Source organism: Dipodomys merriami, unplaced genomic scaffold (assembly GCF_024711535.1).
Source record: "Dipodomys merriami isolate MVZ:Mamm:240054 unplaced genomic scaffold, mDipMer1.0.p SCAF_2, whole genome shotgun sequence".
Lineage (NCBI taxonomy): Eukaryota > Metazoa > Chordata > Mammalia > Rodentia > Heteromyidae > Dipodomys > Dipodomys merriami.
In genome coordinates, this window is record NW_027203381.1 from 46809853 (window position 1) to 46835947 (window position 26095).

Consider the following 26095-nt stretch of genomic DNA (forward strand, 5'->3'; position numbering starts at 1 on the left):
TTTTGTCACAGTTAACAGAAAGCTAACACAAATAAAAGGGTGGTGGACAAAGAGGAAACACAGGAGTCTTAGATGCCAAGGAAGAAGATGGGAGAAACTACACCATTGATATCCTTCAAGACACAGAAGAAAAGCCATGGGGTTGCCTTCCTTCTAGAGCACTGGCCAAAGGAGACGTGTGGCTTTGAAGCAGGGTTGAATCAGAGGAGGGCAAAGCAGTCCTAAGCCTCCCTCACTGAACAGGTGATTGCTGGAAGCTGACTACACTGGGAATCTCTGTAGCAGCTTTTGGCAGTGGTGAAATGGAAGCAGATGGTGAGGTTTGTATGCAGCTGGGAACGGGTGAGAAGAGGACCAAGTGAATGGGAGCCACTAAGCCAGGGGAACAGCAAAGAGAAGGATTCAGGGGTCCCTACTGGTGGAAGGCAAATAAAATTAGAAAACAAAGCTGACAAAAATCAAAACAGAATTAAAAAGCTGTGGAATGGTTGCTTCTTTTTTCCTTTGTTAAAGATTCCACAGAGTTGAAGGAGACATACTTGGAGTGAATAAGAGTATAATTAAGAAGAGGTTTCAGTATTGAAGATGTAGAGATTCAGCAGATGTGTGGCTAAGTGCTGAGTTCAGTGTTGATTGGTTAGCAGAGAGGAGAGGTTGTAAACAAGGTAAGTGACTCTACAATATGCTTTACAAAGCCCTTGGAAACTTGAAAATGTGGGGCTATATCCTAGAATTAACAATTCAGAAGCTCTGTGAGTAAGCCTACAATCTGTTTTAATAATTGCTCCAAGTGATTCTGCAGCATGCTAAGATTTAAGGATGACTTCCAATATAACAGAAAGACTCCAATGAAGAGGAGAAATAACTAATCCTGATGGAGATGATCAAACAATTTTCACAAATGATAGGACTTGTGCAAAATGATAAGGTTCTCAAACCCAGATGAGTTGTATCAGTATTACCTGGTAAATGGTCATGAATACAAATTTGGGGCACCAATGAACATTTGGGAGTTTACTAGCTCAAAGCTCTTGGTATGAGGCTCAGCAATGTCTTTTTACAAGGCCTCCAGGTGGCTTTGCTATAGCTAATGCTTGAAAACCACAGCCCAGAGAGGGGTCATCTTTCAGGTTAGTCTGTATGTATGTATGTACGTTTGTACATATGTATGTATTATTTGGTGGTTACTGGTGTTTGTTTATACTTCCCAAGCCCCACTTCCAAGCTTTTTCTGTGCCAGTTATTTATTTATTTATTCTGTCCGTCATGGGGCTTGAACTCTGGGCCTGGGCACTATCCCTCAACTCTTCAGTTCAAGGTGAGTGCTCTACCACTTGAGCCACAGCACCACTTCGGGTTTTCTGAGTGGTTTATCGGAGATAACAGTCTCACTGACTTTCCTTCCCAGGCTGTCTTTGAACCATAGTCAGATCTCAGCCTCCTGAGTAAGTAGGATTTCCTGTGTGAGCCATGCCCAGCTTTGCCAGTTATTTTTGAAACAGTGTTTTGGTCCTTGCACAGACAAGTGTCTGAGTCATGATCTACCTTTTTTTTTTCAAGTTTATGTGTTTATTTTTTTAATTTAATTTTGTTGTAAAGGAGATGTACAGGGGGGTTATAGTTACATAAGTAAGGTAGTGAGTACATTTCTTGTCAAACATTGTTACCCCTCCCTCATCTTCCTCCTACTTTCCTTCCCACCACGCCCCTTTTCCCCTCTCCTCCCCCCACCCAAGTTATAAAGTTCATTTCCAACCCTATGTCTTGTGAGTATCAATGTTACACTGGTTTATCCTTTGTCCTTTGTCTCACCATTTTGTTATTCCCTTTTGCTTCCCCAGATAAACATATATACAAGACACAGGGTACTAAAATAAAAAAACGGGGACAACAGGGGATAAACCAAGGGGGGAAATGAAAGAAAAAATAAATAACTTCACATAGTACATTTGAAACAAAAAACTTATTTACATATCTTGGAGTTCACTTCAATTAGCATTATTTTATATGGTCATATGTACATAACTATTGAGCTATTGTGATGCTCTGCTAGGACTATCCTAAACATATGCTAATTAATAAAAATGAGGGAAACCATGGAGCCTATGTTTCTTTGGGTCTGGCTTACCACCTCTTTTAGGCTTCTAATTGTAGGTAAGATAATTGGCAGCTACCGCTGGGCCCACCTCTTGGTTGAAAAAGGAGTCTGAAAAACTTTTTTTCCCCCTTTAATCTAGAAGCTTCTCTTTTTAAAATACTTTTTATTGTTATTATAGAGATGATGTATAGAGGGGTTACAGTTACATAAGTTAGATAAAGAATACATTTCTTTTTAAACAATGTCATCACTTTCATTGCTCTCTCTCTCTCAGTTTTCCCCCCTGTCCCCACCTACAAGTTATATAGTTCATTTTTGATACAGTATCTAATGAATACCCCTGCTCCATTTGTTCACCTTTTGTCCCACCATTTCTGTGCCTCCCACTTACTCTCCCAAAGACAGATAGGCCAACAAACAAGAGAAAAGGAAAAGAAAACAAAGACAGCAACAAAGAAAAATTCCTATTGCTTCCATTTCCTGAAGTTCATTTTAATAAACACTTCATATTATCAGATGCACATAAGTATTGTACCTTTATGTTCCTCTCCTAAGAGTATCCTCCTTTGGAGTTGGTTAGTAGTGATCTTGAAGAGATCACTTGGCAGCCCAATTCCTCCCGAGAGGAAGAAGCAACCTCAGGAAGTGGCAAATGAACCTGAAGAGGCAACCAGCCTCCTTGTCCCCAAGAAAAAGAGGAAATTCTCCTCCAAGGAGGAGCCAGTCAGCAGTGGGCCTGAAAAGGCTGCTAGCACCAAAAGTAGTGCCAAGAAAAAGAAAAAGCTCAAAAAAGCATCCCAGGATTAGAATGGACATTTCCTGGGGGGGGGGGGGGCGGGGAGGGCATGCCCCACGGTGACCTTTCTCATGCCATGTCCTAAACCCCAATAAAGACAAATTAACAACAACAACAAAAGAATATCCTCCTTTGGTCTCATGTGTGTGAATGCTAGAGACCTGTATAATTTATCATGTACCAGTGTATTTTTTTAACCATCCAGTGTGTTTGTTTACTTCAACCCTCTCAACTTCAGCTTCTTAAATAACTAGGATTACAGATGGGAGCCACCAGTACAGGGCATCAAAAGCTTTTCCAATGCTAGAGTTCATCACATGCTATTGTCCTTTAAATTTGTTAATGCATGAATTACTCTTGATATCTGCAGTATATATTTCCTAGAAAACCACACTGAGGAAAAACTATGAATGCATAGCATTCAATATGTACTGAGGGTACTTGATTCACTGTTCAAAGCCAACCTGAGCAGGAAAGGGCACAAGACCCTTGTTGTTGTTAATGGGAAATCAACTTTTATTTTATTTTATTTTTAAATAAGTTTTATTGTGAAAATACTGTACAGAGGGGTTACAGTTACATGAGCAAGGTAATGAGTACATTTTTTTAATCAGCATTGTCACCTCCTCCTTTGTTTTTCCCCTCCCATCTCTTCTCTGCCATCTCCACAACTACACTCCCCACCTCCCTCCATCCCTGCCTAAACTGTAAAGTTCATTTTCGACATAGCATCTTATTTTTGCGATGGGTAAACCTGTATCCCTATTTCAACAAGTTGTTTTTTCCCTTCCCCTTCCCAAATTATACCAGCATCAAATACAATGAAAACAGGGATTATACCATGGGGGAGGGAGGGACATGAGACTCTTATCTCCAATTAACAACCAGAAAAAGCCAATAGTGGTGCAGTGGCTCAAGCAATAGAGTGCCAGACTTGAGAAAAAAGAAGCCCAGAAACAGTGCTCAAGCCCAGAGTTCAAGCCCCTGGACTGGCAAAAAAAAAAAAAGTATGAGTTAGTCAAAGTTACTGTATTTTGCAACCATTGCAATATTAGACCCTGTTCGATTGCTGAACCTTACATAATAAATCTTTGGTATTGAATTATATTTGCCAATATTTGTTTAGAATTTCATGTATATTCATACCTGGTATGAATTTACAGTCTAGAATTCAAGGAAGGTTTTTCTTTTGTACTATCTGACTTGGGTTTCATTGCTGTTTCCTGTAGACACTTCCACCTATTTCTAGGACCCACAAGACTTCCCAAACCATTATGTTTTCTTCAAGATAAACGGTTCAGCAGACTTGAGTTGGACCTCACCTCCAGTCCCATCCTCTGGTCTACTCAAATGGTTAACATTCTCTTGGATGTAATTTGATCTTTTTTTACCTTTTCAGAAAATAATCCACTCCTCTGGGCTTTCAAATATGTTTCTATAGGGGTATTGCATTATTCTCCCTTGCAATTATTGTTTCAAAAACTATTTCCACAGATCTATTTTCCCCTTCTCATTTAGTAATTAAGCATAAAATAAAATCAGGAACTTGTGGGTAAATGGAGCCAGCACTACAAATGACCAGGAACATGGAGAAGGGAAAACTTGAGTCACAAAGGAGTGAGTTGATATGGCTGAAAGATCACCTTCAACCTTCAGCTTCTCAGAGAAAGACATGAATCTGAAGTGAGGTAGAAATACTCAGCATAGCATCAGAATGGTAACATAGTCACCAGAGGAAAAGTACAAAATGATGAGCATCCTAACTCTGAAACAGAAGGGACAGAATTAGGATTCCATAAAACAGAAAGCACTGACATACAATATCCTGGAGGAAGTGATGCATCAGAACACAGAAAAGCCACATGTGAGAAAGGGAAGAGGGAAAGGAAGAGAAGGAAGAGGAAAAAAAGGAGAAATCACCATTTGCCTATATAGAGGTCCAATTAGATGGATGAAAGTGGAATTCAGGGGTGAAAACAAGAAGAAATCACAAGGTAAATCATAGGTCAGTTTAAGAATAAGATGAAGCCAGGCACCGGTGGCTCACACCTATAATCCTAGTTACTCAGGAAGCTGAGATCTAAGGATTGCCATTTGAAACCAGCCCAGCCAGAAAAGTCCCTATGAGACTCATCTCCATTTACCTACTCAAAAACTGGAAGTGGCACTGTGGCTCAAAGTGGTAGAGCGCTAGTCTTGAGCACAAAGAGTCTCAGATACAGCACCCAGGCCCCCAACTGATAAAAAGGAAAGAAAAAAAGAATGAGATCAACACTTACTAGGATTCCTGAGTGGGCTTGATTCTCTCTGGAGCAGAATAAAGAACTGAGGTATCTCAACATTCTTACTGAAATATTTAAGAGATGGTGAAGTTGCCAATAAAAACTACATTGTTGTGCAGGATTCCTATATGAAATAATTCCCTCCTTGACATGTAGTAGATGTGTGGGAGACAGATCTATAAAAATAATTCTCATCACTGAAACTCCATAAAAAAGACTCCATATAATTAGGAAGTTGATATTAAAATACTCTCCTCTGAATACCACCCTGTAAGTCATCAAATTAACAACCATCTATATGAGATGGTAATATTCTTTTCATAAAATGATTAACTACATATTTCCCTTGACCTTTTCCTTCTGTGTATCCTAGAGACATCTAATGGAACCTACTAAATACAATATAGGTCCAGTTGTTGTTGCTACTTTCATTAATTAATTCTGCCAGTCAGAATTTAGACTTTCCACTATTTGAGATATCACCTGGTGGGCTTCAATTAATGGAAATGCTTAAATATTATTCAAGATCATTTTCCTCCTGACAGTGTAAATGTTCAAATGCTTTCCAGAATCATATCTCAGCCTCACAGCTTGCTAACCTTTTAAAACACTGTTCATTCTCTGTGAATGTAAACTTAAAAATCTATGAAAGAATGTTGGATTTCAGTCCACTAGCATACCACTTGGAGCAAAGAAAAGTACTTTTATTAGGCAAGACATAAGTTATCAGTATTTAAAGAGAATTTTAATGCAAAAACATTTAAAGGTTTCATAGCAAAATACATTCAGGGAGAAGTTCTATGGTCCACCCTGATATTTTTCCCCTCTGAGGTGTTTATTATCCTCCCCTTAGACTTGACTTGAATTGTAATGTGTGTCAAGAAACGAAAAAATGCAATAGCTGTTAGACTTAATTATTATAAACGCTGTGCTATGTGCTAAAGCAGCTAATGATGTCACTACTTCCTGAAGAACAGGTACAAAATAATTGCCATTTCATACAAGTGAGCCCAAAGGGACTTTACAGCTGAGAACTAGTGGTAAGTAGAAAAAGTGTCCCAAAGATGTCCCTGAAAACCATATAATGTTACTTCATATGGCAAAAGGAAACTTGTAGATGTACTAGATCCTTAAAATGGCAAAATTGGGTACAGGTGGGCCCAATGTAATCACAGGGGTCCTTAGGTGGGGAACTTTCACAGCTGTGGTTATGAAGAAGCGTGGCTGTGACACAACAGTCACAGACATGGAAACTTACAGGCTTTGAAGACAGTGGGAGGGCCATGAGCCAATGGCTTCTAGAAGTTAGAAAAGGCAAGGAATCAGAAGTTCTACTCATGTCTTCAAAAAGAATGTAGGCCTGCCTACATCTTGATTTCAGCTCCACAAGACCCTGGTCAGCTTTCCAGTCTACAGAGCCCTAATAGAAATTTCTTCTATTTGAACCACTAATTCTGTGATTATAACATTGGTAGGAAACTAACAAAACTGTAGAGCATTGATAACAAGTACCGATGTTTCATAAACTGTACAGTGATCACCAAGAAGTTCCTAAATGACCAAGTAATCTTATTTAAATTTTCTGAAAAATGAGAAGGAATTCATAAATACTAAATTAGTTTAGGACAACAGTTATCTGATATATTATCTAGTTAGAACAGAAGAGAATCAGACAGGAGCAATAACTCACATCTGTAACCTTAGCTGCTGATGAGTCAGAGAATGGGAGGGTTTGTGAAACTCTATCTCCATCTCTAAAAAGCTAGGCATATGATAGGCACTGCTGGCCCACATCTGTAATTCTAGCTACTTAAAAGGCTGAGCTCTGAGGACAGCAGTTCAAAGCCAGCCAGCCAGGAGGAAAGTCTTATTTCCAATTAACCAGCAAAATGCTGGGAAAAGAGATGTAGCTCAAGAGGCAGAGTGCCAGCCTTGGGTGAAAAAGACAACTAAGAATACGAGGCTCCAAGATCAAGCTCTAGAACTAGGGGTGAGGAAAACATTTAGGCATGGGCTTGACATGGTAGCTCATGCTTGTCATCCTACAGGGGAATGATTTCTGCTACTCTGGAGGTGGAGATCAGGAAGAATATGGTCGAAGACCAATCCAAGCAAAATGATCACAAGACTTCACCTCAACCAATAAAAGCTGGTCATGGTGGTACACACCTGTCCTCCTAAGTACAAAGGCAGTGTAAATAGAAGAATGAAAGTTCAAGCCAGCCAGAGAGTAAATGTAAGATCCTATCCAAAAATTAACTAAGACAAAAAGGACTAGGGACATAGCTCAAATGACAGAGTGCTTGTCTAGCAAATACAAGTCCCTGAGTTCATACCCCAATACCACCCCCCACACACAAATACAGTATAAGAGTATGCACCCAAAGCTAATATTTTCCTATCTCATTGAGATATGCTCAGAGAGTAATTTATAACAGACATGGAGACACAGTACCAAAGACTTGTTTACTCTCTTATCATTTTTGTACACAAAGCTATGGTGTTTACTCTCCCAAATAGAAGCACGGGATTTATGGGCTGAAGTATATATCAGCTAATCACTAAAGATGAAAAAGGTTATTTGCTCCAAAGTTGTGATATAGATGTCTTATTTTTAGGCAAATTACTCTGATATGCCATAAATATGTAGTAATCTGATTAGTACATAAATATGTACTAATCTGGCTTCAATCCCAAGCATTTTGTCCATGTTTACAAAACCCACCAGTAAAGTAGAGCTTCCATGTTAAATTAAATCTGAATTCAAATTTGCTATTATAAAAAGTTCTGACCACAACTAGCCGGAAAAAAAATTCTTATAAAATTCTATGTACTGAGAAGACAACTAAAGATAATTGAAAATAGAAAGAAAATGACAAATTATACAGAGAATAAGGAAATTAAAGTAGCAGTGTTATCAAGTTTGAAAACATAGCCTTATATCATTTGATGCTTATTTGAAGGAAAAATGTTTCATAGTTGAAAATCCCTTTCATACAGAGAGATTCACTGTGAGTACCAACTGCATGAAGAGTACCTTCCCAAGTCCCAGAGTATGTCCAGAACATCCAGCTTTCCATACCTAAGGACCAGTTCTCACAATCTTCCAGTGCCCTTCTTTCTAGGCTATAAAGGCTCTCTCTGATCCACATTGTACCTTTCTTCTTCTATAAGGTATCTGTTCTCATCCTCTTCTGTTCAACACACTCCCAGAACTCACAATTTCAAGAGCTATCTACACATCTAGAAACCCCCAAATTTGCACCTGAGAACCATTTTACTGGCTTCTGATCAAAACCCATTAAATGTCCCATAGGTCCTCAGTCTCCACATGAATACAACCTGGTGTTGGCCTTCTGTTCTGAACCCTGGTTTCTAAGTAATTGTTCCTCATGAGATGCAGCCCCTAAAATTCTGGAATCTGCCTCCCCTTCTCATTCATGCCATGCACTGGAAAGCAGACCAAGTCTACCTCATCAACCCGAGGAAATTGCTTATGTCTCAGCTTCTCTTTATCCATATCCTCCCCCAGACAGCAGTTATATCCACACAAGGTAGCTGTGGCTCTGCTGCACAGAGCTTCCAAGTCTTTATCAACTGTAGGACCAAGTCCAGACAGCTGCACACAGCCCATAGGGGCTCATCACCAGGACCCATATCAGCATTCAGTGTTACCAACTTCTTTCTCTAGTCACTAATTCAGGAAATCATTATAGCAGACCTAATATGTGCTAGACTGTATGGAAAGAAAAGTGATTTTTAAAAAAAAGGATAATGGCAGTGCTCTCACAAGCTTTAAAATCTAGTGGAAAGGGTCAAATAATTCACAATATGACTGTGAACCCTACCAAGGGCTTTCAATGGACAAAAGGCCCCAAGTGCCAAGACTTTAAGATCAAAGAAAACCCCTAAAGTGGCTCTGATGTCAAAACCTGCTGTGACATGAGTCCTATAGTCAAGCAAAACAAAACAAAACAAAAGATGGGGGGGAGAGGGAGAGACAGACAGACAGACAGACAGAGAGATGAGAGATACAGAGAGAGACAGAGAGAGGGATAGAGAGGGAGAGGGGGGCATTCTACACAGAAAGGAGGGCAGGGACCAGGGTGTTGTGTCAGGGCCTCAAACAAGTCCAGCATCATTAGAGTTAGAGAATGAGTAAACACACAGGAGACAGAGAAGGACCAGAATCCAAGGACTTAATAGCCTTCCTAAAGATTGTGTTCATCTTCTATCCTACAGGCAATGGGAAGCATGAGGAAGGTTTTAAGCAAAGGAATGGTAGGGATGCTAGCAGGACCAGGTTTGTGTTCTGGCTACATTGTAAAATCTGCATTAGACAACAACAAGAGCAGGTCTGACCTACAGCCACCTAATCTTTGATAAGGGAGCCAAAAAATAGAATGGAACAAAGACAAGTCTCTTCAGTAAATGGTGCTGGAAAAATTGGTTAAACACCTGGAGGAAATTAAAATTAGATCCTTATATAATACCATGCACAAGTATCAACTCCAAATGGATCAAAGACCTCGAAGTAAAAGCAGACACCCGGAAAATACTACAAGAAGGAATAAGAGAAACTCCAGGGTTTCTTGGCACAGACCAACATTTTCTTTCTTTTTTTTTTTTTTAATTTTATTTTATTTTATTTGAGAACATACTGTACAGAGGGGCTACAATTACATGGGCAGGATAATGCATACATTTCTTACCAAGCATTGCAGCCTCCTCCTTTGTTTACCCTTCACCTCCCTTCCCAGCCTCCCCCCTCCCCCCACCCAATTATACCCCCCTCCCCCCCCACACCGACATTGTAAAGTTGGTTTTGACATGACATTTTGTACTTCTCATTGTTGCAACAGACCAACATTTTCTTAATAAAAACCCAGAAACACAACAAATCAAAGAAAGTTTGGACAAATGTGATTGACTGAAACTGCAGAACTTCTGCATGGCAAAGGACATAGTAAGCAAGATCAATAGAAAGCCCACAGACTGGGAGAAAATCTTCAGTAGCTATACAACAGACAAGAGCTTTATATCTAAAATATGCTTAGAACTCAAAAAATTAAATCCTCCAAAAACAAATCTTCAAAAAAACAACCACCCCATCAACAAGTGGGCTAAAGACTTAAAGAGAGACTTCTCTGAAGAGGAAATAAGAATGGCCAATAGACACAGGAAGAAATGCTCAAACTTCTCTGGCCATAAAAGAAATGCAAATCAAAACAGCATTGAGATTCCACCTCACCCCACTCAGAATGGCTATAATCAAGAAATCTAATAATGACAGGTGTTGGAGGGGATGTGGTCAAAGGGAACCCTACTGCATTGTTGGTGGGAGTATGAACTTGTCTAACCACTCTGTAAATCAGTATGGAGGTTCCTCAAAAGACTACACATAGAGCCCCTCTATGACCCAGCAATCCCACTTCTGGACATTTAGCCAAACAATCACAAACAAGGGTACACTAAACTACCAGCACAACTATGTTTACCGCAGCATTATTCACCATAGCTAAGATAGGGAAACAACCCAGATGTCCCTCAGTAGATAAGTAGATCAAGAAAATGTGATATATACATATATATATATATATATATATATATATAATTCTATGCTTCCATCAGAAAAAATGACATCGTCCCATTTGTTAGGAAATGGAAAGACTTGGAAAAATCATATTAAGTGAAGTAACCCAGTCCCATAGAAATTTAGGTCCCATGGTTTCCCTTATTTGCAATAATTAGTATACATATAGGATGATCTTATTAGATTAGCTCAAAAGCTATGTACATATGGCCATATAAGATGATGTTAAGTGAAATGAACCCCAAGATATGGATACACAAGAGGTCTGTCTTTATTGTTATTGTTTTAAATGTACTATGAGATTTTATTTTGTTGTTGTTGTTGTTGTTTCCTTTGTATGTTCTTTCCACTATGGCATATCCCCTGTAGTCACTGTACTTTATTTTGATACCCTGCATCTTGTATATACATTTGTCTAATCTGGAGAGGGGAAGGGGAATAACAAAATGCCGAAACAAGGACACAGGATGACCCATTGCAGCAAGGATACCCACAGGACCGCATATTGGAAACACACTTTACAACTTCAGGTGGTGAGATGGGGGCTGGGGGGGGGTGTTGGAAGGAGTGTGGGAGGTGGGGGAGAGAAGAGATAGTGGGAAAACAACAAGGAAGGGAAAGGGTAACAATGATCGACAAGTAATTTACTCATTGCCTTATTCATATAACTGTAACCCCTCTGTACAGCATCTTTACAATAAAAAATAAAATTAAAAAAAGAATATAATAGAACTGAAAGTTTCAATAAAATTTTATTATCTAGGAGAAAAAAAAGAGCAGGTCTGAGATCTGTTAGGAAGTCCAGGCAGAGAATGACAGCTCAGACTTAAGCAGGCCAGGAAAGATCAGAAATGGACAAACTCAAATACTCCTAAAACAAAAGCAACTGTTACCCAAGAGAAGGGTGAAAAGGAGATACAACCATTGCCCAAGGCTTCAACTGCACAGCTGACAGCCAGGGCATCTGGAGAACTCTAAGATTACTTACCCCCTAAGATCAGAGACAGGCAGGAAGACAGTAAGGTGACAATATCTTTGAACTTTATTCCGCAACTACTAATACATCACCAGATATTTCCAAAAAAATCTATGTTTTTAATAACCCTCCACTTGTATACCCTTTAAATCTGTTCACTTTACTTGAAGCCCTAACCCTTGCCACTATTTTTTTCCTCCACTGGCACCAAATAGCTACGCTTGTAGCTATTGGCAGCTTCCTGCTTTTAACTTCAAGTGTTTTTCCAAACTGTCCTTCTCTGTACAGAGCTGCGACCCAGAGGGGCTTTCCAGGAAAAGCCTGTGAAAAACAGATTGTTTTGCTAATAGCTATGTAAGAGAGGGGAAAACCAGCTGAGTTTTTAAAGGTTTCAACTTCCTATCTATTCCTCAAAGAAAATTAAAAGCATGAAAACACTATGTAAAATGCTTTGCTCAATTTCAGTTCTCTACTGTAAAAGGTTTTTAAACAGTTCTGTGAATGCCCTGAGTGTACAGCTGAGGTCTTCAGCAATGGCATAGACCCTCTTGTCTCAGTAGTCTCTCACCTTGCTTCAGGAACATTTCTCCAGTTCATACTCCTCTCATTTCTCCTGAGCTGCTTGAGGCCAACTTTGAACTTTCCAGCTTGTCTCTAAGCAAAACACAAGTACTCATTCCAAAACAACCCAAGAATTATTAAAAAGATACATTCAAACTTATCCTTTCAGCTGTTTGAGAAAAAAACTATTTATTGAATATCTTCCAAGAGTCCATTGTAAACACTCCACTTTCTGTGGTAAATTATATTATCTACTCCCATTCACAAAAAAGAAAATTGAGGATTAAGAAGATAAATAACTTGTTGGAAGTAACAGGATTAATTAATGGCAAGACCAAACTCCACATAAGATTTGTTTGGTTCTAAGCACAGAATCTACATTTGCTTCCATATAGCAAAAGAAACCATTCTCCAGAAAAAAATAACTGAAAGTTTGATTTCTAAGTTTACTCCAGGGCAAAGATGAATCCCTGGCTGAACATTCAAGGTCCAGGATATGTATATAGGCGTGTAACCATAGACCAGACAGACAGGCATAGAATACAGATAGACAGACAGAGAGACAGACAGAGTGAGTACAGGTAGACAGACAGAGAGATTGACATAGAGAATACAGACAGACAGAGAGACAGACGTAAAGAATACAAATAGATAGATTAGATTGATAGACTACATACATAGGACAGATAGATGGATGGATGGATAGATAGATAGATAGATAGATAGATAAATAGATAGATAGATAGATAGATAGATAGATAGATAGATGTACCTATACACACATACATATGCCTGTATAGATTTCATACATTGGCCTGAACATTTCCATATGTTTCAGTATAATGACTTATGAAAATTAAATTCTTTCTTAGAGATAAGGACAGTTTTACTAGCATTTTATTGTGCACACATACATCCATATAAGAGTTTTTAAATAGTGCTTTCCAAGAAACATGGTCTTGAACATTCCAAGTGAATTTCTCATCAGAAATTCACTAGTGGCTACCACATAAGCACAGTTTTGTACTTAAACTCAGAGATAACCAGTAACTTCAGCAAGTGGCAAGGGCACTTCCTCAGTCCATCTTTTATTGGCTTTTGCGAGAAATCCACAGCACTCTGGAGGCCCAGGTGTTGGCCCACACCATTCTCTCAGACTCAAAACACATTTGTCACACTTGACCCCTTCCCTGCCCTGCCATGAACATCAAATTCACAATGCTGGGCTTTACATCTAGATGAAAGCATGGAAGGTAGACAATTAGGTCATGCGGGAGAGAGCGGACTGGCCAGACCTGAAGTGAGTGGAAATAGCCCTAGTAGATGACTGGTAGCGTCTCCTTGCCCTGTTCAGCTGCACAGGCACCTTGGCCATTAGACAAGCCAGATTCTACAGGCAGGCTCTTCATGCTGCCCTTTTAAATTTCTTCTAGTTTTGGCTCCCCTCACTTTCTCCTGTTCTCCCTCTTTAGGATTATATCTTCTTCTTTCTCCTTCTCATCTTGGTCTTCAGCCCCACAATTCATCTCTGAGCAGGACAAGATAGCAGAGCTGGAAGGGGTGGTGGCCCAGAGCCATGGAGGAACCAGGGGTAACATGTGGGGTCACGAAGCATGTGACAGAACATGTGAGCAATAAGGAAATTTCCACAGGCAGGGTGTCTAACTCAAGGTACCGTTAGTTCAGAGAGAGAAATAGTGTCCAGCAAAGGGACCGGTATAGGCAGGTTAGAGGAAAGGGATGAAGGTGTTGAAGCCATTGACCTGGAAAAGTGATCTCCCAGTGGGGAGTCAGAGTGGCTCCTGCTAGACAGCACTGGAGCTGGTTAGTGGCCTGGTACAGTGTCCCTGCAATGGGACACTGGGACTCTAGGGGGATGAGTCAGCCTTGATTGTTGGGAGAGGTGAGAGAACTTGAAGCCCTAAGAGGACAGGGATCCAGAGGAGCGGATCCAACAAGCAAACTCATGAAGATAACTTGGCAAGTCATACTTCTTACTGCCAAACTCTGCCATTCAAACATACAGAGAGGGGAAACCAGAATGATCCTGTGGGGTGCCTTGGGCATTGGGGCTATTGCTGTGAAATCATGGGTAAGATATGAAAACAGTGGCAGTGACTTGTGTGTATATAAATTTGAATGTATCTACATGTTGCATATATACACATACAACCACAGGTACATAATCTTTAGCTCTGTCCACAGAGAGTCATGGCCTGGGAGCAATGACACCCCCATCACCACAAGCACACTTAGTCCAGCCATAGAGAAGCAGCACAGCTCTGTGCAGAAAGATAATTCAAGGACCATGGCAGGGAGAAAATAAGATGAGCTTGAAACATGCTGTGCCAGAAAATACAAACTAATAGAGATCTAAGAATAATAGAGATCTATCAAAGACAACAAAACTGGCTTAAAGGGCCCCATGTGACAAACTATATAATGACAGAGACTGCTTACAATCCTCTGAATAAAAGAAAAGATCATGAGTCGATAAGGAAATAACTAAATTAAACAAAATTTGGTAAATATGTATATGTGTGTATGCACATATTCAGAGTTTTGAATTACTTCCTTAATTATACTGAAGTCCAAAGGAAAATTTTGTAACTTCACACTGGAAAGTCTGGGGAAAACACTACCTTAATCTACTGAGAAAACTATCCTCAAAAATGTGACGAATCAGAACCTTGGGTCGCAATCAGGACAAAATGTGTCACTTCTGTGATGTTTTCTCAGCCATACATGACCTGAACCTAACCATGAAGAATTGAATGATGAAGAAATATCAGATAACTCCAAAATGAGAGACATGTACCTAAACTGGCCTGTGATTTTTCAAAAGTGTCAAGGGCATGAAAATTCAGGAAAGCCTGAGGAAGCCATCCAGACTGAGGGGACTGGAAAGACAGGAGTCCTCCATGTAACACATGAGTGTGAATTGATCTTTACACATTACTGGATACATGGTAAAATAAGAGGCTGGAAGCTTAGGAGAGAATAATGATGTAGCACTCTATGAGCTTTGATATGGCTCTTCTACTTGTAAGGGCTAGTTGTATTCTACTTGGGAAGTGATGTTTTTCTTTGGTGGAAATGATAAAGCATCAGAGGGAATTAGGTACAGTAAAGCAACTTACTCTTAACTCAGAGGAAAACTTCTGTGTACTATATTTGTACTATATTTTATAGGCTTGCTACAGTTTCAATGAAGAAAAACAGAATGACCATTAAGTGCTAAGACAACATGGGGACATGAAGCACTCGTTTAAAATAGGCATATCATTCTATCAGAAAGAATGACATTGCCCCATTTGTTAAGAAATGGAAAGACTTGGAAAAAATTATATTAAGTGATGTAAGCCAGGCCCAAAGAGACAAAGGTCCCATGGTTTCCCTTATTTGCAATAACTAGTATATGTCTGAGACAAGCAAAAATGGTCAGATAAGTTAAGTTAGATGAAATGAACCCCAAGATAAGGACTCAAATGTTTTTTATTCTTTCTTGCGATTATTTCTAACATATTTGTAAGATGATTTCTTTGTTGCTTTGTATGTCCCTCCCCCATGGTATACCCCGTTTTCACTGTATTTGATGTTGGTATAATTTGTGGAGGGGAAGGGAAAAAACAAATCGTTTTAATAGGGATACAGGTGGACCCATTGCACCAATGAGATGTACAAGACATTATGTCAAAAAATGAACTTTACAACTTTGGGGGAGGGTGCGGGGATGGGACTGGATGGAAAGAGGAAACAAAGGAGGAGGCAACAATGCTTGATAAGAAATGTACTTATTACCTTGCCCATGTAATTGTAACCCCTCTGTACGGTATTTTCACAATAAAAAATAAATAAAAAATAAAATAGGCATATCAGCAAATACTTCATGTGAATTAGTCTAGGTCTGAACTGACATTAAATGTGCCCAATGTAGCAATTATAATCTCAGTAGCAAACAGTAATTATGCTGAACAAAAATCAACTATGCTTTAAAAAAAAAAAAAAAAAAAAGCAAAGCAAGTTAATTGAAAGAATCCTTTGGTTTTGTATCTAAATAAGAAGTTGCCGGGCACTGGTGGCTTATGCCTATAATCCTAGCTACTCAGGAGGCTGAGATCTGAGGATCGTGGTTCAAAGCCAGCCCTGGCAGGAAAGACTGTGAGACTCCTATCTCCAATAAACTACCAGAAAACCGGAAGTGGCACTGTAGCTCAAGTGGTAGAGCGCTCACCTTGAACTGAAGAGCTGAGGACAGCACTCAGGCCCAGAGTTCAAGCCCCATAAGCCCCATGACCGACAAAAAAAAAAAAAAAAAAGGAAAAAAAAAGAAAAAGACTGAAGCCTCTGGCTTTAGTAAGAAAATGAACAAGGCCCACAGAAAGAAATCCAGGTTGCTCCACAGTAGATATAAGCCCATGGAGTTACAGAAGGAAAGATGGGGTGCTGACTCCACAGGAGATAAGACTCCGAATGCCACCACCCCAAGCCCTTGGAGGTGCCTCCTCTAGAATTAAGAGCTGAATGGTGACAATATTTCTTCTAAATTAATCTGAGCATTAAGGGTTCAGTCCCCTTTCCAGAGTTCAGTACTCTACCCACCAGGGACCTCTAATCATGAAGGCAGTGGGGACTTAGTACAGATTATATAAGGGTTCTTCTGGAGGGAGTTTGAGGATACACATGATCTGAAAGTTCTTCAAGGGAGAAAAGTATTTAATATAGTATATACTTTCCTATATTGATGCCTTCTATAAGATCCATAAAGGCTGGCTTCATAAAACAGGCTTCTTGCATTCGGGGCTTTGCCCTAGCTTGGTACTTTGTCCAGTTTTATCAATTGACCAGTGACTTGGTTAGGAAATATTCACCTTTTTCCTTTGTAAGTGTTCACATTCATATCCCTCCTAAGTAACCCACAAGAGATGGTATGTCATAAGAGACTTAAGAAGTTAGGTTTAAAGATTAGCTCATCCATAAGGCAGTATCAAGAGCAGATAAATGCTTTGAAAATATGTACTAGAAAATAATACAGAGTAGCATTCTCATTAAATCTCTCATGAATGCTTCAGTTAAATAAATGCTTCGCCATAAAGGTCATTCCTTAGAAAGTATCCTCCAATGATAGCTTCACGGCTCAGTGAAAATGTCACTCTTTAGGCTCAAAGTAGCTTGATGCATAAATATTTAATTGTTCCTTTAATGACAGTAAATGCTATCTATATGAAGAGGAACTGAATAGAGTAAAATCAATTTGGTTTCTGCTATCTGATCTTGATAGCCAAGCTAAGGTAAAGAATTGCCTGGGGGAATGAACTAGTCTCTCTCTAAGTTTAGAAAATGAAGCTTTTAGTTCTGTTGACATATAACTATTTTTCAAGACAGTGCTTCTATCATTGCTCTAGGAAGTAAGTTAGCTACCATAAGAAATACTCCAGCAAACATTCCAGGGTCCATTTGGGGTCCATTTCAGAAGTTTTAGAATCGCTTAATGAGCTATATCCTTCAAAACTAGTATCTAAACTACCTTAAAATTAAATTAAGCATTTTTTGGAGACAATGTTAAATCTTCTTCAGATCATTAAACTAATTATTATTACTTCAGAACTTTGTTAACATTATTGCTTAAGTTAAAAAAACAATAGGCCCTATTGTTTTTTTAAGAGATATATCTTTAAGATGTGCTTAATTTAAGTGGAAGATGGGCAACTGAACTGAATTTTATGAAAATCAAATGCCCTATGTTATGCTGAGGTGAATATAAAATAAGCAAAGTGAGGAAATACTGAAGTTTTGAAATAGTCAGTCGGGAAAAAGACACTTTGGTAGAAAAAAAAGCAATTCTCTTTGACAGTAAGTTCTAGACTGCATGTAGCAAAGCATGCAGGAGACAGGAAAGTGCCAAATGGCAAGAAGCTTCTAAAGGCATTCTGAGGGAAGGAGATAATGGACTCAACTAGCAGAATTCCTGATGAATTTCAACTGGAGAAGAAAGAATACAAAAGACTGACTGGTGTCTATAAAGGAACCCAAAAATACTCCACTCCACACTGGGAGCTATCAATTGACAGCCGTTATACAGGGCAAGTTGAGGAAGGTGAAGCCAGAATGAATGAAAGGAAGGAGTGAAGTCCCCACAGTATAGGACTGCACAGGTCACAGTTGGACATGCAAGTACAAAGACAAGCTCAGTTTCTTAGAATAAGTAAAATTTCACAAGTAAGAAAAACCATTTGAGTGTTGGTGGCTCATACCTGTAATCCTAGCTACTCAGGATGCTGAGATTTGTGGATTGTGGTTCAAAGCCAGTGTGATTAGAAAAAGTCCATAAGACACTTACTCTAATCAACCACCAAAAAGGCAGAAATAACATTGTGACTCAAGTGGTAAAGCACCAGCCTCAAACAAAAAATAATAAGGAATAACACCAAAGCCCTGAGTTCAATCCCAAGTATTGCACACATTAACAACAACAAAAAAAATATCAAGACAAGTAAGAGCATGAAAACTTTCACTGATGTGGGAAATCCTGGGTTCCACTCAATCAAAATAGTCCTAGATACTATATTGTACAATGAGGAGAACATAACTACAGTGAGGGGATGTGATGATTTGATGGTCAGTGGGGAGAAACTTGGAGCTGCCAATCTACTCCCTTGGAACTGGCAGTTTCTGGCCAGTTAGAATAAGTAGTAAAAGAAACTCACTTGCAATGCTAAATACAAAATGATATTCTGAATTGAATCTTGGAACAGAATAAAGATATGGTGAGATGTGAATAAAGTCTGCAATCAACATGAATATAAATTCTTAAGTTCTGGCAAGTGTTCCAGGATCATAGGTGTAAAAGTCAGGAGAAACTGAGTGAGCAGTACATAGATCTATCTCTTTACTCTCTCTGGAACTTACCTGAAAGTCTAAAATCCACAAGATTTTTCCTCCAAAATAGTCAGCTAAAGCTGAGCTGGAGGCACAGCCCATGTATAATAGAGCCAAGCAAACCAAACAAACAAGTTTCTGACTTCAAACCCTGGTACTCACAAAAATAAATAAATAAAAGTTTTTAAGTGACAAACTGCCTACATACAACTATGTCACAATATATTATCTACATTCTGAAACTGTTGAGCTTTAAGGCAATTTTCAACTTTTCAGCATGCATAAATAGTGCCACCATGATCAGATGAACAAAAATGGGATGCACATGCATACTGCATAGGATGAATTTTACAACAAGTTCCAAAGTCAAAGAAACATTTTATGTAATACTTCTGATAAAAACTACTAACACACCCTCCAAAACATTAGGACTGAATTCTGCTCCTTTAGAAAGTCAGGAAGCAAGAGACATTCTACCCCATCCCACCAGCAAGGGGAATTTGTGGTAAATAAATAAATAAATAAATAAATAAATAAATAAATAAATAAATAAATAAATAAATAAAATCTGCTACTTGGTAGGTCAAAAACTGTCCTCATTACTTTTAGACTTACATTTCTTGAGCAGTCTAGTGAGACAATATTTGGGGTTTACTTATTTGAATATTTAAGATTATTTATTTTTGTCCCTTTTCACTTCTCTCCTGTGAATTACCTGTCCCTGTCCTCTGTCTGGTGCTGTACTAGAATCTTGGTGGATATCATCTTTTCACTGAGCTTATTTTATCTATTGTGGACCTTATGTCACTTGTAGTGGTAGAGAATCTCTGCTGACTTTCTGTTTCCCTTGTATTTATTGTGATTTTGCTTGGCAAACAATTTTACTTGGATACATCTAAGTTTTCCTTACAACTTCTTCATACAATGTAATTTTTATAAGGCTTTCTCTGCCTAACACTCAACTGGACAGGTATTGGTATTTCTTTACAAAGGGCACAGATAAATTTAGAATCGGAAAAGCCAGATCACTTGTTCAACCAAAGAAACCAAATGTTTTTATTTTAGAAACTTCAACTGTACAGGCATATAGGTGTGAGATTGACCACTGATAATAAGATCTCTCTCTTTCTAATCACAAACAATTATTGACAAAGATTTATGAGGCATGTCCTATTTCAGAGGGATCTAAGAGAGTTGTTAATTGTTTTAATGATGAAGAATAATTTTTGTTCAAAGAGTTCCCCCCCCAAAAAACCTCAAATCAATATCAAGATATGACCCACAGACACTCTAGTTCAGCCAGTCCCTGGGGACCCAGAGGATGGCATCACATCGTTGGTCTCTCATTACTAGCAGTCATTTGTTCCATCCCAACTTCTAAGCAAGATTCCAGCTTTTTCTCCTTCTGTCTTAACATCTATAAGGCGGGGAGAATGCCAATGTGAAAAGGTCACAGACTTTAAAACTTGTTGTATATGTGTTCAAATACTGATACACTGCCAATGAGTTAATTTTACATTGTATATATTAATATTTCTCATCTGTACCATGAGCTTCAGTGAGAGTGGCATAGGTTAGATATTGAATGTGTTATTTTTATGAATGTCCAAAGAAACACATGCTGATTATACATGCTGGCTACAAAGCCCTGCTTATTTTTTCAATATAATTTCCTATTCATATGTAAGTGTTAATGTGTCCATACATAGCTTTTATTTTCATTTTGGTATTAATTTTAAGACATGAGATAAGGGACCAAGGCTCTACATTTTTATAAGCATTATGAAGAAAATAACTATTTCCACAAAATACAACAGGAAAATCCTCATTAAAATATTGAATGCAATGATGCATTTGGACTCTAGGCAGAGACAGGAAACTGCAAATCCCAAATCAGATTATTTCAAGAGTTACAGTAGATCTTGACCTCTAGGAGTTGGATTATTTTAGGACATTGAGTCCAGCCGGAACTTTGAGTCAAGGAATAGAAATGTACGCAGGCTGGAGTCAAGTTGAGTGCCTGTGCAGAGTGGCTGAGAAAAAAAAAAATGAAGGCAGAGGAAGTTCTAGTCCCTAGAGATCAACTAAGAATCACTGCCAAATAGGACACCAACATATGCAAAAGATGTAGTCAAACTACTATTTTGTGCAATAGAATTTGGCTATAAATCACTTTATTCTCATACAAACATGGAAGTCTCTTATCTGAAGTATGATGCTGTTGTTGGGATGTCCTGGCAGGAGACTCCCAGTCTTTGTGGTTCCCCTCACTGACTACAGACATTGTGTAGGCTAACTTTTCCTAAAGCCCAGCTACAGCACTACAAGGTAGAAAACTACTCAATACAGATGGAAAAGGATTCTAAGCATGAAACACTGGAAACAAACACTGAATAATAGGAAATTTAAGGACTTATTTCCTTTATCCCATTAAAAGTGATTAAATTTGAGGAGTTACCTCAAAAAGCCTCAGATAATCTAATTGCATTTCAACTAGAAATCTGTAGCAGCTACATGCACCAACTAAGCCTAACCCTTTGTCTCACTTGTTATGTTTCACAGATAGGAAAACTAGAAACAACAATCAATAACAAGTTTGGAGAAGAATAAGCTATAGCATAGCATGGAACTTTTAAGAAGGAACCATTAACCATTAGCTCTTAACTACAGCATATCCACCAATGGAGAACAAGAAAGACATGCCTTGCTAAGAAAGCTGACAAACCATTAGAAATAATCTTGTACCTGCCCACGATTATGGTATAATCAATAAATTAATAAACAATCTCAGTTAATGGAATTAAACATTCTGTCGATTGTAAAACTTGAATTCAGGGCTTGGTGATCTCCCTGAGCTTTTTTGCTCAAGGCTAGCACTCTACCACTTTGAGCCACAGCTCCACTTTTGGTTTTCTGAAGGTTAATTGGACATAATAGTCTCACAGATTTTCTTGCCAGTACTGACTTCGCACCAAAATCCTCAGATCTCAGCCTACTGAGTAGCTAGGATTATAGGCATGAGCCACCAGAGTTCAGCAGAACCAAACATTTTTAAAGTGTTTACCTGAGTCCACTTTTCTTTTTCTTCAACTATGGGAAAGAATAATATAAAACAGCTGAGCTCTAATGACTCATTCCTGTAATCCTAGGTACTCAGGAAACTGAAATCTGAGGATCAAAAATTTGAAGCCAATCCAGATAAACAAATCTGAGAGAGTCTTATCTCCAATTAACTAGCAAAAAGCCAGAAGTAGAGGTGCAGTTAAGGTAGTGTGCCTGCCTTGAGTGAACGAAAGCTAAGCAAGAGTGTAAGGCCCTGAGCTGAGTTCAATCTCCACTAGTGTCATGCATGCATGTGCACACACGTGATTGCACACACACACACCCTAAAACAAAGTAGATTTTGAAAATAATTAGTGAAAGTATAGCTGTGGGAGATAAACAACATCATAAATCACAATCTCTCCATGACGGAAAAAAAATTGTTTAGCGAAACTTCCTGCAGCTAGGAGATACAGTCCAAATTTGTTTTGAAAATTCCAGTGTTGCATAAGTGAAGATGGAGCTGAACATCAAGTTATGTAATTATCAAACTCCTGCATCTTATTCTGCTCCTTCAGCAAAGAGTGTGACAGGTCTGGGGTAGCAGCAAGTGAAGACATTTAAAACAGCATTCAGATGGTTGGTTACAGTCAAACAATTTTTATTTCAAACATTATTTAGGTACAATGTCACAAATATTCAGAATTATATCCCAAGACTAAATAATATAAAACAGTCTTTAGTAATCTCAATTCTGGTCATTTTTTTCAAAGATGTTTTAGGTGTTTTCACTATTTGAAAATGAAAGAAAGAGCTTACTCAGCAAACATCGAATGAAAGTATACTGGAGGAATATTATCAGATTTACATGCCTCCTTCCACTGGGAATGTTGGATATTCAGCTACATTTTATAGAAAATGTAAATGCTGCCTGCTTGCATAGCAACAATAACCAAACATGTGACATCTACTTCCATGGAATAACAACTCCATTTATTGGTTTTAATGTAAAGAGAATTGATTGAATACCAACATTATGTTACCTAAAACCTATTGCACGAATACGCATGACAGGAAAGTTATTGTAGAGTAGATATACAACCTCCACCACCACATGACTTTATACGATAGTACAAATACAACCAATAAGAAAGTGGATCACCCCAGAAAAGCCAAAGTAAAGAATTAGAAATAAGCCATCTAGCCTCTCTTTTTTTTCTTGCTTTACAAGCCAGAAGTTGTTTTCTTGAAGCTTTTTTAAAAGTCAAGTGCAGCCGGGCACCAGTGGCTCATGCCTGTAATCCTAGCTACTAGGCAAGCTGGGATCTGAGGATGAAAAATCAAAGACAGCCCAAGCAGGAAAGTCCATGAGATTTTCTCCAATGAAACACTAAAAAGCTGAAAGTGGAGCAGTAGCTCAAGTGGTAGAGCAGTAAGCCTTGAGCACAAAAGTTCAGGGACAGTGGGCTGGCCTTGAGTTCAAGCTTTAGGACTGGCAAAAAAAAAAAGCAAGTACATCAGATTTATCAACAGTTTCAGACTCTTCTTTATATATGTATGTATTTGAAGGACTTAGATAACATCCACAGAAGAGACTCTAATGCTGTGGGTAAATAGGAATGTTGTTACAGACTTCAACTAATGGATCTAAAACAACTAAAGCAATGTAACCCAGATTTTACTTAAAATTTGCTCCCTTCAAGCAAGAACTGCACAGATGGTGATAATTACCATGACTCAAGAGGGCCATGCTGTCCCTGGGCTTCTTCTCTTCTTCTGCTTGCTCCTGGAACACAGAAAATGTAGTTTAGATTGTATTTCTGGATAACATCTGGAAAACGACTGCATCTATTTGTAGAAAGTAAGAACATGAAGATCTCCTTAATCAAGGGGATAATCACAAAGCCAGCACCCTCCTTCTGGGTTCCCAGGTAAGGCGCCGCATTATCCACATATATGTGCCAGTAGTCTCCTCTGTTGTTTGTTGGATAAAGTAGGAAAGAAAGACTTCAACAACAGTTTCTATGGAGGGTGACATGGAAGTGCAGCTACCCACATCTGTGAGCCTGACAAGCCACATGGGGGGCCGCTTGAGAGGAGAGGCCTGCTCCTTACCCAAGTCCCACTCTGCCTTTTGCTTTTGCTTTCAACCTATCACAATTTTTCAGCGTTCAATTAAGACAGTCTTTTCTAAGTGTAACCAAACTGACCTTCACACAGTGGACAGATGACTTCACTAGTTCCTATAAAGAAATCACACATTGAATATGACTCACAAGACAAGTGCCAGCAACAGCAAGATGTCAGTGCCCTTCCTGTGGTCAAGTGATGCATCAGGCACAGAGATAGTGAGGTGAATCACCCATTGAGTAAATACTGAGAATCAATCTGCCTGCCTGCCTGCCTCCCTCCCTCCCTCCCTCTCTCTCTCCTTCCCTCCTTCTTTCCCTTCCTTCTCTTTCCTTACTTCTTTATCGTTATTTCTCTCTTCCTCTTTTCTTTCTCCTTCCATTTATCTCTCATTCTATCTCATTGTTGAAAGATTCAGAAGAAAGGAGTATTTGAAAAACAGACATCCAGATATATGCCTTATTTCTGTCATTTTGTGAACAAAAACTAATGTACACCACCAAATAAAATGCATGATTAAACTAAAAAAAAAAAACAGGAAATAAAAGTTCTCAATTGAAAAGCTTCCAAATAAGAAGTTTCAGTGGGCTGTTAATTCATTTTAGGAATATAGATATGCACAACTTTTGATTGGTTTTGGAGTACAAACTGTCATCAGAGAAGATGAAAATTTGGCAACTTATTTACACAGAAACCTTGGCATAGAAATAAACCAGCTAGCCTCTGTTTTTTTTTTCTTGCTTTACAAGCCAGAAGCATAATAAGTGGCTGATGTGAGTTTTATGCTTTAGTAAATTCAGCCAACAATCCTTTCTTCATTTACTCATATCTATGTGTGGGATATATCTTTTCAAGCTGTAACAAAACAGACAAACTGGCTTTTCCAGTTTATGCTCTGACCTGGTCAAGCTCTAAAAAGTCCCCCACCAGGAAACCTTTGGCCTTAGCAAACACACAGCTAGGAAAGCCACTAGGATCCCCACCTGACTGCAGATAATAGTATTACCAAGATTTAAACCAGGCACTCAAAAACAATCCCATTAATATTTTAATGAAAGCTTACTAGGTTTGACCTGTTAAACATACTATTAATTTCATTTTTCTGGTGTGAGTTTTTTCTTTTTTAGTCTGTGATTTCAAAGTATAAAATGCAACTTGTAGAGTACTAAAGCATAGTTTTGAAATAAACAAATAATTCACATATGTACAAATATGTGATCAAAGTTTCTTTATCATGGGGATTATGGTTTCTACAGTCAATGTTCCCTTCTCTCCTCCTCCCTCCTCTCCTTTCTTCCAAGAAAAAAAAAATGAGTTGCTTTGTTCCATCACACATGACATTCTGTCTCACTACAGACACGCAGAACAGCACAAGCAATCAATCATGGGCTGGAATTTCTCATATCATGAGCCATGAGCATTTCCTCTTTCTCAGCTATTTATCTCCAGAATGTGGTCCCATCAAAGGAAGGCTGGCTAACACAGTAGAGTAAGAAATCAGTTTGGAGAGGATATCTCAAGTTGGCAAGTGCTTTACACAGTCATCTATTATTGATTGTGACAGATCCCTTGACATCTTTTAGTTCAGTATTTTCTATGTACATAATTTATTAGGTAATTAATTTGCATTGTTTTAGTTTGTGTAGTTCAAAATACACAGATGCAGATGCAATGCCTCACCATATTTTCTGTGTGTATATCTCTGTATGCACTTGAAATATAAATTTACAGTGAAAAT

The 26095-nt window shown here is 38.6% G+C and overlaps 1 protein-coding gene across 1 annotated transcript in view; it reads right to left on the bottom strand.

Moving 5' to 3' along the window:
- Positions 1–26095, bottom strand: part of L3mbtl4 (L3MBTL histone methyl-lysine binding protein 4) — a 374322-nt gene that overhangs the window by 267412 nt on the left and 80815 nt on the right. Inside the window, exon 4 of the mRNA XM_070028667.1 lies at positions 23959–24013. Within this exon, the coding sequence (XP_069884768.1) occupies positions 23959–24013 (55 nt within the window). The remainder of the gene's footprint in view (positions 1–23958; positions 24014–26095) is intronic.